At 36.8% G+C, this 18,085-nt stretch overlaps 1 protein-coding gene across 3 annotated transcripts in view; it reads right to left on the bottom strand.

Annotated features, from left to right (window-relative positions):
- Nucleotides 1-18,085, bottom strand: part of dachd (dachshund d) — a 205,519-nt gene that overhangs the window by 98,346 nt on the left and 89,088 nt on the right. For all 3 annotated transcript variants that reach the window (XM_063005795.1, XM_063005796.1, XM_063005797.1), the window contains exon 2: nt 5,872-5,987. In XM_063005795.1, coding sequence (XP_062861865.1) covers nt 5,872-5,987 — 116 coding nt within the window. The remainder of the gene's footprint in view (nt 1-5,871; nt 5,988-18,085) is intronic.

The following is an 18,085-nucleotide window of genomic DNA, read 5'->3' as shown; positions in this document are numbered from 1 at the left end:
AAGTGAAGCACCTTTGGGACTCTGAAGCACACCCAACCCAACGACCCCATGCTGCATGTCCTATAATGCATTCAAACACAGGAAATGTACATTTACAAATGATTTTACATTTACAGAATTTAGCAGATGCTTTTATCCAAAGCAGCTTGCAGTTATTACTGAATACCATGCAAGCAACTGAGAGTTAAGGGCCTTGCTCAGAGGTCCTTGGTAACTGGGCAGTAGCAGGGATTAAACCGGTGATCTTCTGATTAGTAGTCCAGTACCTTGACTACTGAGCTACCACCGCCTTTCACCCAAATGTGTTTTGTCAAATGCCATCACTACTGGTACATGGGTGTAACACAAACATACTGTGATGAGCAGCTGGATCGCCATAATAGAATCTTAGGTCCTGCCTGCTTTTGCCACCACCCATGGAAGCGCTGTATCCCATGATGCAGCGCGCCCACAACTGAAACAGTAATAAGTGTTAAAACTAGATTAATGGTTGAATTTGTGTAGACTGAGACGTGTTCAAGTGATGTGTTCGAGCACATTTTGTGTTTGAGTTGTAATGAGTTTGTGAAGTGGACAGTGGTAGCCTACGGGGCAGAGCTTTGGGCTATCAACTGAAAGATTGGCGGTTCAAATCCAGGCTCTGCTATGCAGCCACTGGTGTGTCCTTGAGCAAGGCCCTTAACCCTGTCTGCTGCAGGGGTGCCGTACGATAGCTGACCCTGCGCTCCAAACAAGCTGGAATACGTGAAGAAAGAATTTTATTGTACTGTACATCTGTATATGTATATATGACAAATAAAGTTGTACATAATGACCTATGTGTTCATTTTCACTTCAATGAATGGGAGGGATCTGCCATATGTCAGAGCTGGTCTCTTTTTCCACGCCCTTGTAATTTACACAAGAGCTATTTTACCTAAATAAAAGGACTAATTTATCTTTCAGAAAGTGGACGGCATGGACAAAAAAAATTTCTGAAGTACCATGTGTTTACTTCTCTTATCTTTTAGTACTGTTAATATTAATAATATAATAATAAATATTATAATATAGTTAAATATTATAATACATATTATAAATAATAAAAATATAATACAGTACTGTAATGTTTTAGTACTGTTAATATTAATAATATAATAATAAATATTTTAATATATAGTTCAATATTATAATAAATATTATAAATAATAAAAATATAATAATAAATATTATAAATAATAAAAATATAATGTAGTACTGTAATGTTTTAGTACTGTTAATACTAATAATATTATAATACATATTTTATTATATAGTTAAATATTATAATAAATAATATAAATAATAAAAAATATAATATAGTACTGTAATGTTTTAGTACTGTTAATATTAATATTATAATAATACAAATTTTAATATATAGTTAAATATTATAATACATATTATAAATAATAAAAATATAATATAGTACTGTAATGTTTTAGTACTGTTAATATTAATATTATAATAATAAATATTTTAATATATAGTTAAATATTATAAATAATAAAAATATAATATAGTACTATAATGTTTTAGTTTTATCTTTTTAGTACTATTTTTGTCCTTGTCTTGTCATTTTCCTGATTGCTCTCTCATCTGTCTTGTTTTCCTTGATTATTATGTGAATTTATAGTAGATAGTAGATTGTAATTTATTTGCTTTAGTTTTGTTGCTAGCCGTGTTCCAATCATAAAGTTTTCTCAGTTTATTGTCCAATTTATTCTGTTTCTTGTTTCATGAAATAATTAAGCACATTAATTAGACAATTTACATAAGCATTATTACATTGAATATGAATGTGCCTATTTATCTTATTTATTTCCGCATGGTGTCAATTCAAAGCAGCATAAATTAGAGTTGCAGGATTATGTCTCTGCTTTTTATCATTTTGTTTTTAATAAGCAAATAATGAGATTTTTAAGATTTGGAGCCCCTGTGAGTTTGGGGTCTTGGTGCAGCCACCTGAATGTTTTGATAACGTAAAGTGGAACAAATTAAGACGTCCTTTCCCAGGCTGAGGACAGTATTTTTAAAGTATGTGATATATATGTTAAGCGTAGTGCAGACTAACAAGGTGATTTATGATTTAAATGGGACGAATGCCTCAGCTCACAAAGAGTCAGCAGGGAAAACCACGCCTTTCTGACCTCCTTAAACAAAACATGAGCATTATGCTGAGTGAAGTCTTAACGTATGAGCTCTGTCAGGTCGCTTAGCCTGAAGCAAGCTGCAGGTTTCCGAGCTGACTGATCATTTCCTAGATTCACTACGGCACGTCACTTGGAGACTTTTTTGCCTAATTCGTGTTAAATGGAGTCACCTGATTAAAAGTGATCAGGACGCATGGTGTGAAACAGCAGAGCTTGTTTTTAATAATCTACTCTGTATGAAGAGGATAGCATCTTTAATATAAGAAACTCTCCAGCTGTCTTACAGGAACGATTCACCGCTGTTTAGTTCTATACAGTCCACATATTTAAACTCTCTAAAAATAAATGGGACAAGAATTGCTCAGAGTGCCCTAATAAAGCTCAGGAAATTCAATATTTATTCCAGCTGAGGTCTTATTGATTAAAACTACAGCTCTCACACTGCAATGTACCAGCCAGCTATCGAGGACACGCCCACCCACCATTGTTTACATATCAAAATATTGCTAGACTAGGCAAAAAATCTACTACCTCCAGTCTTGTAACTTAAAATTCAACCGATTTAACTCACACATAAGGCCAAAAAGTATTTGGACACCCTATTATTGAGTTCATGTGTTTTAGCCCCACCCACTGCATTAAATTATTTATTTGCCTTCAACTTTGTAGGTGATCCAGCATGACTGTCCCTCTGTCCAGTGGACTTCAAAGAGCCCTGTCCTCATCCCCACTAAGCACCTTTGAGATGAATCGGGAGGTAAAATTCAAACCAGGCCTTCTCAATCAACATCCGTGTCGGGCCTCACAAAGCACTGTCATCTCACAACAACAAGGTCCTGAGTTTGATTCCCAGGTGAAGCAGTCAGTCCCTTCTATGTGAAGTTTGCATGTTCTCCCCACGTCCGTGTGGGTTTTCTTCAGGTGCTCTGATTTCCTCCCACAGTCCAAAGACGTGCAGTCAGGTTAATTGGGACTAAAATTGCCCTGGGTGTGTAAATAAAAATGATATAAATAAATAAATAAAATATTTTAAATAAATAAAATAATATAAAAAATAAAAAATAATTAAAAAAATAATATTAATATGTACATAACACAGATAACATCTGCTTCATCCTACTGATTTACTGATTGGGATTAAATTGCATTAAAATTAATTAATTAATTAATAATTAATGTCTACATAACACTGAGGTAAACATGCACCTGTCTCAACTTTGCGTTGCAACCATCAAATTTTGAAGGCGTCAAATATTTTCAAGTCATTACATGTTTTTTCTATTGTCCACATTTTTAACTGGGTTTGAATTGACCTTGTAAAAGCTAAATTCAACCCAGCACACATTCAATATGACTAATATTAAGCTGGTGCCTCAGTGGCGAAGCAAGGTGTGCAGTTTAGTGCATTAACATAATAAACCCAGAATATCCAGGATAATTGAACATAAAAGTGAATTTTTAGTATTTTCAGTGAAGCATGAAAAGCAGCACAAAACACAATTAAGCTTCTCTGCTCACAAGTTCAGGCTGTACGATAAGACCATAATTCAACAGCGTCAGAACCCAGTGCTGCTTTTCTTCCCCGAAATGTCAAGATCAGAGCCTCTGTCAAGGTTTAAAGCAAGGATGGATATCAAAGCACTTTTTCACGCTTGTGGTTGTGTTGTGCTAAATAAGAGCACTGTCCCCTCATCCTGTGCAAAGTGCCCTCTGAGTTCCCATTTTCAAATGAGACACTGATAGTCTGACCCCCACTCAGATGCTGGAGCGAGGCGTCGACTCCCAGCTAAAGGCTACAGAATATATAAATGCCATTCCTGGAGACTGCCTGTTGTGTGGCGGGGATTGAATTACAGACACCCAAACAACCTTCCCCCACCCTTACAAGCACACACACACCTGCTACACTGTAAATATCATGCTGTTTAACAGTAACTTACAAAGGCAGGTTGTTTTTATTGGTTACTATTCATTAATCATTACATTTAAAAAATATCATAAGTAACTCCATTTAATCTTGTTTATTCTGTAGGAGGTGATACATTTACAGACGGCTGTAAAACTGGATTTTTTTCATATTTTGTAGCAACAAAGGCAAAAAGGCCCTTTCCTGTTCGACTGCACAAACTCAGGTCTAAAACTACATAGCTCGACAAGTCTGGTGTCAGGTATCTCCACTGGCTTGCACCAGTCCTGACCTTAACCCCACTAAACACCTTTTGGGAAGAACTGGAACACTAACTGTGAGTCAGGGCTTCTCATCCAACATCAATCGCCTTCCTTGACTACATGGGCTCGAAATTGCACAGACACTCCAAAATTGAAAGTGAAGGTAATAGTAACAATCGCTGATTCACTGAATTGGATTCCCCATTACTAATAATAAAATAAAATACATTTAAATTAATAATTAAAAAATAATATAAATGAATGGATAAAATATTTTAAATGAATAAAATGTTCTAATTAACACAAATCTAAATAAATTAATTAATTAAAAAATAATATGAATACATACATAACAAAAAGAAAGAAAGAAAAAGAAAAAAAGAAAGAAAAAATTATAAAAAAAAATTAAAATAAATTCAAAATAATATAAATATGTAAATAACACAGGCAGTGTTTAATTTTTTCTACTCATAAATAAATAAATAAAAAATAAATAAATAAATAAATAATAAAAATTATATAAATTAATAAATAAAAATAATATAAATTACATTAAAAATAATATTAATTATTAAATAAATAAGTAAATATTTGTAATAAATAAAATAATATAAATAACAAAAATAATCTAAATTAATTAATTAATTAAAAATAATGAAATAAAAAAACAATAATACAAATATGTACCTAACACAGACAATGTTTGATTCTTTATATTAATTCACAAAATTTCCCATTAAAAATAAATAAATAAATAACACAGGGATAAACATGCACCTGTCCCAACTTTGTGTTGCAATCGTCAAATATAGAATGCATCAAAAATTAGTCACATGACAATGACATTTTTCCTACTGTTCACATTTTTAAAACTGTTTGAATCGACCTTGTAAAAGCTAAATTAAAGCCAGCACGCATTCAATACGACTAATATTAAGCTGGTTCCTCAGTGGTGAGGAGAGGTGTGACCTGCCCCGGTACAAATATTTGATTAAAACAAAAAGAAGTACTGAACCATTAAATGGTACATCAGGTGTAAATGTACATTAATGTGTGAAAGCAAAGTGTCAAATGAAACCTTATGGCTGCGGATTATTAAAGACAGCCAGAAAAGTGAGAATATGCAAATGGAACAACTTTCATGCAATGAACATCAAAGCTGCTGGAATAAAAAGCAGTCGCTAACAGAACAAAGCACTGGCGGTAATCAGACCTGCTCGAGGCGAACTAAAGGCACATGCAGCTGTTGTTGATTCTCGTGGCGATAAGCTTACTTTCACATAGCCGCGCGGACACACGTAGGAGCCGAGTGGATTTAATCAGGCTAATTAAAATCCACTCGAGGCATCACGTGAAATACGATCGAGAAAACCGTCCTCTCAGACGTATTCTGCGTTAGTCATGAGAGGCTGAGAGGAGCAGGGCAGGCCCCGTGACTGGTAGTTTGGGTGGTACTGTCACTGTGAGCAGCGTGCCATTTAGCAGATGGACAGACGGGCTCCTGAGAGAAGGCAGGGGCCAAGTGTGTTACCTGTAGCGGGAATGATTCCTGGAGACATGAGGCCTGGCACCGAGTGAGGCATTATATGAGGATTCTCTAGCGATGTAACACTTTGGGTCCTCTTCGGAGGCCTCCCGGGTCTTGAGCTAAAACAAATGTGAAGTTTGGGGAAAGAAGGGGGGTCGGGAAAGGTGGCAGAGCGGGTGGAGGGGGGGAGCAAGAGAAAGAAGGAGGATGTTAGTGTTAACATTCAGACCACTCGGCAATGCAATTCCATTTCGAAGAGCTAACATGCACTGTAAATAAATTTCTTTTCAAGGACAGTTGCTTTCTGCAGCCGAACATAATAGACTTCCATAACTAATTAGATTACACGCTGAATTCATTTCCTTTATTGAAGATCAACTACTTTTTGATGCATAATTCATAGCCCGTACCTCGTTACCCGCTCCTCGGTATTAATATCCCCGCACTATTTGAATTACCTCGTTTGCATATGCTAAGATCCGGGCGCGCTACTCTCGGCCTGAAAATTACAGGTTAACTTGTTCTAATTATTACAGGCGGGCCACTATTGATTTATGAGACTTTAAAAAGCCAAATATATGTAGTTCTCACGATGAAAGATACGTTGAGGTTCTTCAGGAAATTAAAAGGCAATGGTGGCCTCAGGAAACGTTCTGCTTGCCTGATTTAATGCCAGACGTAGCTGCAAGGTGGCGTGACAGAATGATTCAGACCTGTTGTGCTCTCATGATGGGAACTTTTATTACTCCAAATGAGTGGCCGAGATCGTGCGGTGATTAATGACAGAACATGCTCCGACTGATGGTGAGAAAAATGCCCCTTCAAGCTGATTTTTAAGTATGTGTCGTCATCGCGGCCAGCTGCTAACACAGCGATTACAGTAAAGGATGGTGTAATTGCAAAGCGTTGATTGTACCTACAGGCAGGTCATGGAACCCGCTACTTGTTGATGGGACTCGAGAAGATATTCTTTGGTCTTTTCAGCAATAAGCGATCAGTTTTGATTCATGAGCATTTTATTTCTTTCTTTATTCATTTATTTATTTATTTAGTTAGTTAGTTTTTTTATTTTTGTTTTTTATTTTATAATTTATTTTATTTGCATTTAACAATTTATATTTTTGTTTATTTTATTATTATCTTTATTTATTTTTGTATTTTATTTATTTATTTGTTCTTTGGTCATTTCAGCAATAAACGGTCAGTTTTGATTCATGAGCATTTTATTTCTTTATTGATTCATTTATTTATTTAGTTCGTTTTTTATTTTTATTGTTTTTTATTTTATATTTTACTTTATTTACATTTATATTTTTTTTTTATTATTATCTTTATTTTTGTTTATTTTATTATCTTTATTTTTTATTTTTTTTTATTTTCAATGAATTAATTAATTTATTTATTTTATTGTCCTTAATTTTATATTTTCTTTTATTGTTTTTTTATTTTATTTTTCATTTTATTTATTTTATCATTATATTTAGTTATTTTAGTATTTTAGTATTTTTTTATTTTAAATTTTTTATTAATTTCTTTTCTTATCTGGAAAAATTCAAGCAAATCTTTAGATATTAAAATAAAGAAAGCTTTCAGACCCCTTGACTTTTTGCATACTTTGTAATGTGGAGTTCTTTTTGATAGATCTTGAATTGATAATGATACAACCCATAATGACGAAGTAAAAACAGTTTTAACAGCTTTTAAAAATGCACATTTTATTTAATATTTTACACGCCTCTTTGGAAGCAGTTCCAGCTGCAGATCTACAAGCTCTACAAGCTTTGCACACCTGGATCTGGTTTGTGACATTTTATTAGCAAATCCTCTCAAGCTTCATGAGATTGGATGACTAGCACCCATGAACTGACATCTTTAAGTCTCTCCACAGATGTTCACAGGGGTTTAGGTCCAGGCTTTGTGTGCTTTGACTGAGCCACTCAATGACATTCAGAGACTCAACACAAAGCCACCAGTGTTGTTTTAGCTGTATGCCTTGGGTCATTGTCATGTTAAAAGTTGAACTCTTGCCTCAGTTTACGTGCACTCTGGAGAGGGATTTTATTTGGCTGTCTTTATTTATTTTTTATTTCTGACCAGCCTGACTGACCCTCATAGCACAATGCCACCAACCATTATACGCCTGTTTTCACCTAATATAATGCTTGCTGTTTTTCCAAAGAGAATAATTTGCAGAGGCTGTTTCATCACAACAATGACCAAAATACACAATGAAGTGATGTCTGGTTAAATTAAGCTGAAATGAACCTTTACCTGTCTTACAGACCAAAATATCATCGCCATCTTTTGGCCAGAGAGAAACTCTCTACATATTTATCCACTGACCATTGCTGTTGGCCCATACAGATCAATAATTTAAATCACGTCCATATAAGTACATCCACCTTACAGCTATTTATAGACTGGATTTGGTTACTTGAATGGGATTTCTGTGGGCGTGCGTAAACTTTTTATTTGATGGATAAAGGTTAAGCTTTTAGAATGACACTTCCTAAATCCTGGCCTTGAACAAATCAAAAAAATGTGGACGCACATTTGATTGAACTATTGGATGCTAAATTCAATTTGGTTGAACTGTTGGATGCTTAAATTGGCCGAAAATGGCCGAGCTCTTTTATGAAAACTCTCAAATACTACAATCAACCTGAAAAATTAAGTGCAATCCAAAATATTACATCTAATAACCTGCAGATATTTGGAAAATAAAGATTTTTATTCATTGACACCATATCACTCCATTATAAAATGGACAGTGAGTGTAGAAACAAGGAGGTGGTTTTAATGTTATGGCTAATCAGTGTATGTGGGACAGTGGTAGCCTAGTGGGTAGAGCTTTGTGCTATCAACTGAAAGGTTGACAGTTCGAATCCTAGCTCTGCCATGCAGCCACTGTTGGGCCCTTGAGCAATGCCCTTAACCCTCTCGGCTCCAGGGGTGCTGTACAATGGCTGACCCTGTGCTCTGACCCCGGCTTTTAAACAAGCTGGGATATGTGAAGAAAGAACTTCGTTGTACTGTACATCTGTGTATGTATATATGACGAATAAAGGCATCTATTCTAAATCGTATCTAATGGCAAGAACATACTGTATGTAACAGCACATGAGAAAATTGCATTCATGATTTTTTAGAAACACACTATTGTGTCGCTTTCTACTTTCTGATCCTATGACGTCTTTTTCCGCATCACCGTCATTAATAGCATATTTCAAAGGGTGAGTGAATAGAGCCTTCAGGGAGTCAAGGTCTGCCTTCCAATACATTTCTTCTCCCAGAGACGAAATCGACTCATTTTCACGACCGAGAGAAGAGTGTAGAAACATTGCATTTCTCTGCAGCGACTCAAGGCCTTTTTTTAAGGACCACTTATTCACATCCTCATTCAACTCTATCATGCGCATCAGTCTTGTGCATTTAAAGACTGGCCCGATGAGCTGCGTTTCATTGCATTTTATCATGTTTTATTCCTGACAGGCATGAAATTGAAACGGAAATTCTTCATTCCGCTCACTAAAACAAGAGACGCCATAAACTCTGGGCGGGAGGATGGCGAGTGAGTACTTCTTAATAGCAGTGAGCCTTAGGCCATTCAGAGAGGAGAACAGGGTTTATATCATATCAGCATTCCTACAAAGCAAAGGACAACAGAAACATAGACCGTGACGCACCAGCGCTTAATATCAAGAGTGTTTTCATCCTTGGTTTGGAGACCCAAGTCTGTACCTGGTATTGATTCATGACTTATTTGAGCGAGAGTGTTATGAATGCAGGTGCGTTTTTACACACACCAGTACCTTTCAAATATTTCAATATTGTTTGATTTTGCAGTACTACTACTGCATATAGTTAGTATTTACATAATTCTGTTTTACTTGCAGATCACAGAGTCTTGTCCCAATCCAGCCAGTGTGAAATCAAGTTACTGAAAGCCTTCATCCATGAGTGTTTGAAACTTTTCATGAAACCCTGTATCACCATTTCAGTTTGTTGCTAATTTCAGTGTCAAAATACCCAAATTCAGTATGTCTGGGCTAGTTAAAAGCTGAGTTTGAACCAAGTGGTGGTCCCCAATCTCTATTTCTATCTCTATCTATTTAAAAATAGTGATCTTGGGTTCATAACTAGTATATACACAGATCAGCAATAACATTAAAACCACCTCCTTGTTTCTAAACTTACTGTCCATTTTATCAGCTCCACTTACCATATAGAGGCACTTTGTAGTTCTACAATTACTGACTGTAGTCCATCTGTTTCCCTAATACCTTTTTAGCCTGCTTTCATCCTGTTCTTCAATGGTCAGGCCCCCCACAGGACCACCACAGAGTAGCTGTTATATGGCTGGTGGATCATTCTCAGCACTGCCGTGACACTGACATGGTGCTGGTGTGTGGATAAGACACAGCAGTGCTGCTGGAGTTTTTAAATACCGTGTCCACTCACTGTCCACTCTATTAGACACTCCTACCTAGTTGGTCCACCTTGTAGATGTAAACCCAGAGACGATCGCTCATCTATTGCTGCTGTTTGAGTTGGTCTTCTTCTAGATCTTTATCAGTGGTCACAGAACGCCGACTATGGGGGTGCTGTTGGCTGGATATTTTTAGTTGGTGGACTATTCTCAGTCCAGCAGTAACAGTGAGGTGTTTAAAAACTTCATCAGCGCTGCTGTGTCTGATCCACTCATACCAGCACCACCATGTCAGTGTCACTGCAGTGCTGAGAATGATCCACCACCCAAATAATACCTACTCTGTGGTGGTCCTGTGGGGGTCCTGACCATTAAAGAACACCATGAAAGGGGGCTAACAAAGCATGCAGAGAAACAGATGGACTACAGTCAGTAATTGTAGAACTTCAAAGTGCTTCTATATGGTAAGTGGAGCAAATAAAATGAACAGTGAGTGTAGAAACAAGGAGGTGGTTTTAATGTTATGGCTGATCGGTGTATACAGAAGCAGCCAAAAGACCACTATTAATAAATCACAAACTATTCCATCTATTCTATAAGTATCAAGTGTCTGTTTCCTCATTTTTCTAAATCACACCAGTGTCGTAGGGAGTAAACCTCAAAGCTTTCACTCGTCAGGTAAAATCAGGGGCCGCTCTGCTTGTAATTCTTAGTTGTTTTTCGTCACGGGAGTACGAGCAGACTTCTCACGGATGAAGCAACAAATGTGTGAGTTTCTCAACTCAGCAGAAAATTAAATCCAGCATCCACAGAAACATCTCTTTGATCTTCTCAGAGAAAGAGAAGATTTTGGTTCTCAGTGTCATCAGTTCAACTCTCAGGGCTGAATTATTTATGAAAGGCCGTGATGGTAAAAGGACACTTTTCTTACAAACAAAACAGAAAACACAGGATAAACCTCAAATGGACCAAAATGCCAATGTACTTCAGTAGGCAGATATACGACAACATGTAAAATATATAGCTAGAATTGTACAAACACCCCCTAGTGAATTTCAGCCACAGCTTTGTGTGGCACCATTCTGGTCTGCATATTTGGTTTGGCACAGTTTCACACCAAATGCCCTTCCTGACACGATTCTCCTTATTTATCCGGGCTTTGGAACGGCACTGGCTAGGAAGCGCACTTCTAATGGCTAAGCAGTTTGGGCATTCCATCCTCTCAGACATAACCAATCATGTCTGTAGAGATGCCCGACCAGCCAATAGCACAGTTTTTTTTTTCAAATAAAGTGCGGCACATTGGCTTAGTGGGTAGCACTGTCGCCTCACAGCAAGAAGGTCCTTGGTTCGATCCCCCAGCCTGGAATGCAGCCTGGAAAGAGACTAGTCTATCACTAAGTTTTTCAAGAACTTCCACAATTTAATAGTCACGGACTTACACCTATAGGCAGTTTGAAACAGCCAGTGTCAGTGTACGTTCTGCATGGTGATGGGAGGTGGGAGGAGGTAGGAGATCAGAACGCACCCCGCCTGGGGATCAAACCCAGGACAGTGCTACCCACCGAGCCACCATGCTGTCCGTGCTCAAACACTCAAACCACAAAAAGCAAAGATAGTTTTAGTCCAATAACGGTGCATAATTTATAATAAAAATTAATAAATACCTTAAATATTCAAATAGGTCAAAGAACAGAGTGGATACTGGACTTTTTAGCCATTCCCTGTCCTCAGACATACCCAATCATGTCTGCATAGATGTCCTTTTTTTATTTTAACCCTTAAAAATAAAGGAGCCACCAAAAAAGTGTAGCACTGCTCTATGATGCCACACTTTTAACAAGTCCAGTCATGATTTTTGCCTAAAACAACAAGAATCAAACACATTTTGTCTGTAATCTTTAAATCATGCTTTATCAGACATGCAGCGAGTATTGTGTTTAATTTAAACACAGTATTTCATTTAAAAAATAAATAAATACACTGAATATTTAAACAGGTCGAAGTACAGAGTGAAGCAGATGGGATTGTTCTGTATGAGTGATAGGAAACATTACATTATGAAATTGATTGTCATTCAAGATGATGAGGCCATGCAACACCATGTTCTCTCTTAATGCAGGCTTGATTACATTTAAAAATACAATGTTTTTGTTCCGCATCACATTAGCCCTGAGAGCTCATCATCAAACTGTACTAGCAGTGAATAGATGTACCAAACAAAACAGGAATAACAGAGAATGGACATGTAACTGTTCTGTACTGGACCCTCTGGTCACTGGTCTCTGCTACATTTTTGTTACTGTTGGATAAAGTTCGTCAGACAAAGTGCAAGAGAAGAAGCGTTATTATAAACCAGACAGACGATTTTTCAATCTGTTGCTACTGAATCCTTAAATAGTCTGGCACAGAAAGTCCAGAAAAGTAGGTCATTATAGCACGATGATGGTTCATCAGCTCTTAATGTGACTGAGTACTGTATATCCTCCAACTGTACAGTCAGAAATATATACAGGATTTACTGCAATAGATTTTTGGATACATATTTCTAAGTGTCATTTAAGGTACAACAGTGGATTATGTGCTGAATGCTGGATGCAAGGTAAAACATACAAACCCAATTCCAAAAACAAAGCTGGGACAGCAAGAAAAATAATTGCAAATATTTACTCACTGTTTTTAATTGCAAAAATGTCTTTTTCTGTGTCTTTTGTGTGTTTACAAAAGATTTATTGGCTGAAACGTTCCCAAAAAGTTAGGACAGGGGCCTGTTTAGCACTAAAATAAATCACTTTTCTTTTAACACTCTTCTGCAATTGTTTGGGAACTGATAACACCAACTGTTGTAGTTGTAAAGGTGGATTTTCTTCCTTTTTTTTTTCTTGATATAGAACTTAGTTTCATTAACAATCCAGAATCTTTTGTTGCATGCAGGCAGGGCAGTCTAGCACCTGTACTCTTTTGCTATCAAGCCATGTTGCTGTAACATGTACAGAATGTGGCTTGGCATATTTTTGTTGATACAGACAGGGACATCCCTGGAAACGACATTGTTTAGATGAACTAAATTGCGTGTATAATCTTAAGTAGTATTAATTGTGACTTTACAGATTATTTCAATGCATTTCTGGTATTAATTTGTCCCATATTTTTTAAATGAGTTACATACATCAAATTTTGATTTAACATATTTAAAAAAATCAAAGAAGGGATAAGGTAAAATATCGAATATGCTTTATTTGTGCTTTTTTTTAAAATACATGGACACGTATTTAATTATTTTTATTTTTTAATTAAAAATAAATTAATGATTTTTATTTTTTTATTTTATCAATTATTATTATATCATTTAAATATTGCATTTTAATTTGTTATTTTATTTATGTATTTATTTTTAATTATCTATTTATTTATTTTTAATTATTTATTTATTTTATATTATATTGTTTTTTATTTATTTATGTATTTATTTTTATTATTTATTTATTTGTTTATTTATTTTATGTTGTTTTATTTTTTATTTTATTTATTTTTATTTTGTTTTTTTTGCATTATACCTAATGTCCCAACATTTTGGAATTGGTTTTTGGGTTTGTCCTACTGTCTCATGAAAGAAGGTACTTCCATGTCTAAGAAAGTATGACCGCTTCTGAACGAATGACTAATACTAATCAGCAGCTTATGATTAGTCCGCCAGTGATTAGGATACTGCACGCTCAGTTTAGTGACATTAATGCTGTAATGTGTTCTCCATGAATCAGTGGAAAATGTCCGTATGAATAAGCAACTGTAACTGTAAACATGAGCAACAACAGGACGGTTTTCAGAACTGCGATCATTGTGGACTTTCATTTTCTGTACCTATATTTTCCTTTATAATATGACTCTGATGTTCTCTCACAGTGGTCATTCTATGGTGTTTACCGCTGTTTCCTGCACCCATATGATGGACGCTTAGAGTACGGGTCACTTGACACTGGAATGTGGGATTAGTACTAAATGTGGGATTACTGAGGTGCCTGTATTTAATTTAAATATTAGAATGATAAATTGCTGGTTTTGTAAAAAGGTTAACAAAATCAAATAATCAAATCCATCTGTGTTTAGTCTCCCGATTACTAATCCTGTACTTCTGGCCCCAATTTGGCGACCTAAAAAGCGAAACACAAGCTAGTCTCCTCACTGGCAAGTATGTTACAAACCCAGGAATTCTTCTGTTTGCTATGCAACCGTGTTAAAAAGAAAATAGAGGTGAACTTTCCCTGAACCATGCTTCCTTTAATGGCCTGATCTATGCTGACCCAGGAGTTCAGAGTGGAACCTGATCCTCCTGAACCCACCACGCTGAGAAAGCAATCAGATTAGAGGCACACAATACACTCTTATTTCAATAGCTCAATGCAATAAGCAGCAATAATTTAATACACGCTTTCATCTGTTTTTCCCTTCCATTTGTTTCAAACAGGAAAGGTGATATGAGGGGAAATACTGTTTAGCATTTACCAAAACACATTTCGGGTCCATGGTGATAAAGCACAGCATAACAGTACAAGTATGAAGACTGGCAACTCTCCTACATTCTAGTATTGTGTTTTTTTGGTTTTTTTTTATTTGTACAATTGTACCTATTCTCCAGGAACCTTACAATATACACTGATCAGCCATAACATTAAAAGCCCCCCTATTGTTTCTACACTCACTGTCAGTTTTATCAGCTCCACTTACCATATAGAAGCACTTTGTAGTTCTACAATTACTGACTGTAGTCCATCTGTTTCTCTGCATGCTTCGTTAGCCCCCTTTCATGCTGTTCTTCAATGGTCAGGACTCTCCCGGGAGTCTGTGTCTTATCCACTCATACCAGCACAACACACACTAACACACCACCACCATGTCAGTGTCACTGCAGTGCTAAGAATGATCCACCACCCAAATAATACCTACTCTGTAGTGGTCCTGTGGGGGTCCTGACCATTGAAGAACAGCATGAAAGGGGGCTAACAAAGCATGCAGAGAAATAGATTGACTACAGTCAGTAATTGTAGAACTACAAAGTGCTTCTATGTGGTAAGTGGAGCTGATAAAATGGACAGTGAGTGTAGAAACAATGAGGTGGTTTTAATGGTATGGCTGATCAGTGTTTACATACAGCAATATTTAACACCACACTTTACAATAAAATATAATGAGTAAAATCTATCAGAAATGCTTTATTTAAGCATCAAGTTGCTGATTTTAAAGCAGGGGATTCTTTCCTGCATGGCAACACTCAATCCCATAGTAACTTAGTCCCAATGCAAAGCTTGCTTGACTGTGAACACTGTAAGTTCCCTCTCATATCCTCCCACCTTCTAAAAACATGAGAATAAACTTGCTGGTCCAAATTACAATTAAGCTGGTGAGTGAGTGGGTAAGTGAGTGAGTATATTTATGAGTATGTGATGGCCTATATTATACTGGCACTCTGCCCAGGGTTTATTCCTGTCTTGTGCCCAGTGTTTCTGGCCGGCACAGAACAGCTAAGGCTTGCTCTTTAAAAAGTCAATATTTAAATAAAAAAATCCTATTCATTAAAATGTTCCCTACTAAACAATGCTGGTTCCACCTTAAAACACTGGGTGCAAAACTGGACTCTCCCATCATCTGCTCGGACATAACCAATCATGTCTGTGTAGACACTCGGCCAGCTGACAGCACTGCTGAGACTCAAACCCAGGCTGGCGTAATAGGTTGCTGCGCCACCCAAGCACCCATTATTTTTATTCATTGTCTGTTTCACCACCGCTTCATCCTAGTCATGGTTGAGGTGGGTCGAATTCACCATGCAAAAGTTAGGAAACATCTTGCAGAGGTTGCCAGTTCACAGATCACAGGGGGCAAGCCGTAGCCTAGCGGTTAAGGTACTGGACTAGTAACCAGAAGGTCGCTGGTTCAAGCCCCACCACTGCCAGGTTGCTGCTGCTGGGCCCTTGAGCAAGGCCCTTAACCCTCAATTGCTCAGACTGTATACTGTCACTATAATGTAAGTCGCTTTGGATAAAGGCGTCTGCTAAATGCCGAAAATGTAAATGTAAAAATACACACACACACACACACACAAAGACATATCAAGGGCAGAAATGTCTTTGGACTGTAGGAGGAAACCGGAGCTCCCAAAGGAAACCCACACAGACAAGGGGAGAACCTGTAAACTTCACACAGAAAGGACCCAGACCGCTTCACCTGGGAATTGAACCCAGAACCTTCTTGCAGTAATAATAATAATTATTATTATTATTATTACTGTGATTGTACAGTATTTTAATCATACATGTTTATTTGTTGACTTGCTACAAAGTTCTATTTAAATTTTGCACCAATGTTCTGCATGAAAGTAATAAAGCTTCACTATAAAGTTTACTATAGTATAGCCTGCTGCAAAATATTCTTAAATTTATTTAAAAAATAATAATAATAATACATTTCTTTGGTTATAAAAAAACTACAATTATTTTAGTTATTAAAGCACACCAGTAATGGGTAGCACTGTCACCTCACAGCAAGAAGGTCCTGGGTTTGATTCTCAGGTGGAGCAGGTTGGGTCCTTTCTGTGTGAAGTTTGCATGTTCTCCCTGTGTCTGTGTGGGTTTCCTCCGGGAGCTCCGGTTTCCTCCCACAGTCCAACGACATGCAAGTGAGGTGAATTGGAAATACAAAATTGTCCATGACTGTTTGATATTAAACTTGAACTGATGAATCTTGTGTAACCAGTAACTACCGTTTCTGTCATGAATAAAACCAAAGTGCATAAAACATGACATTAAAATACTAATAAATAAATATGTTTTAAATGTTAAATCTCTTTCATAGGACGGCATAAAAGCATCTGCTAAATGCCACAAATGTGAATGTAAGAACTGTCGCCTCACAGCAAGAAGGTCCTGGGTTCGATCCGCAGGCGGGGTGGTCCGGGTCCTTTCCATGCAGAGTTTGCATGCTCTGCCCGTGTCTGTGTGGGTTTCCTCCGGGTGCTCCGGTTTCCTCCCACAGTCCAAAAACATGCAGTCAGGTTAATTGGAGACACTGAATTGCCCTATAGGTGAATGGGAGTGTGTATGAGTGTGTGTGTGTGTGTGTGTATGTGTGTCTGCCCTGCGATGGACTGGCGTCCTGTCCAGGGTGTTACTGTGTGCCTTGCACCCATTGAAAAGCTGGGATAGGGATAGCCTGGGATAGGCTCCAACACAGTGACCCTAATTGGATAAGCAGATAAGAAAATGAATGAATGAATGAATGAATGAATCTCTTTCATATAGACACTGGGCAAAGTGGTTGAAATCTTCACCACTTTAGATAACCATCCTTTTGTTTTTTCCTTATGGGTCATTCCACTAAATCGGAGCCATTTCCATTTCCAGAACTTTATATGTATAAATGTATAAAAAAAACTTAACTATAAAATGCATTTTTATTTGAGCAAAGTGACCTGCACATTGATCCGATTGCAAATTTATGATATATAATTAAAACATTAATAAAAACTCCCTATAACACTGAAAAAACTGTATTTTAATGTCCCCACTCTCTAACTCTAAAATATAAAATATTTAGGCTTCAAGGTGCCAATTTTAAAACGAGGGATCTTTTCTTGCATGGCAACCCGTTCTCCCTGTGTCAGGAGCTCCAGTTTCCTCCCACAGTCCAAAGACATGCAAGTGAGGTGAATTGGAGATACAAAACAGTGGGGTACTTCTAACATCACAAATTTATTATAAACGTCATTTCTAACATCACACACAACATAACTCG

This window comes from Trichomycterus rosablanca, chromosome 12 (genome assembly GCF_030014385.1).
Source record: "Trichomycterus rosablanca isolate fTriRos1 chromosome 12, fTriRos1.hap1, whole genome shotgun sequence".
Taxonomy (NCBI): domain Eukaryota; kingdom Metazoa; phylum Chordata; class Actinopteri; order Siluriformes; family Trichomycteridae; genus Trichomycterus; species Trichomycterus rosablanca.
This window is presented reverse-complemented; position numbering and strand designations above follow the sequence as displayed.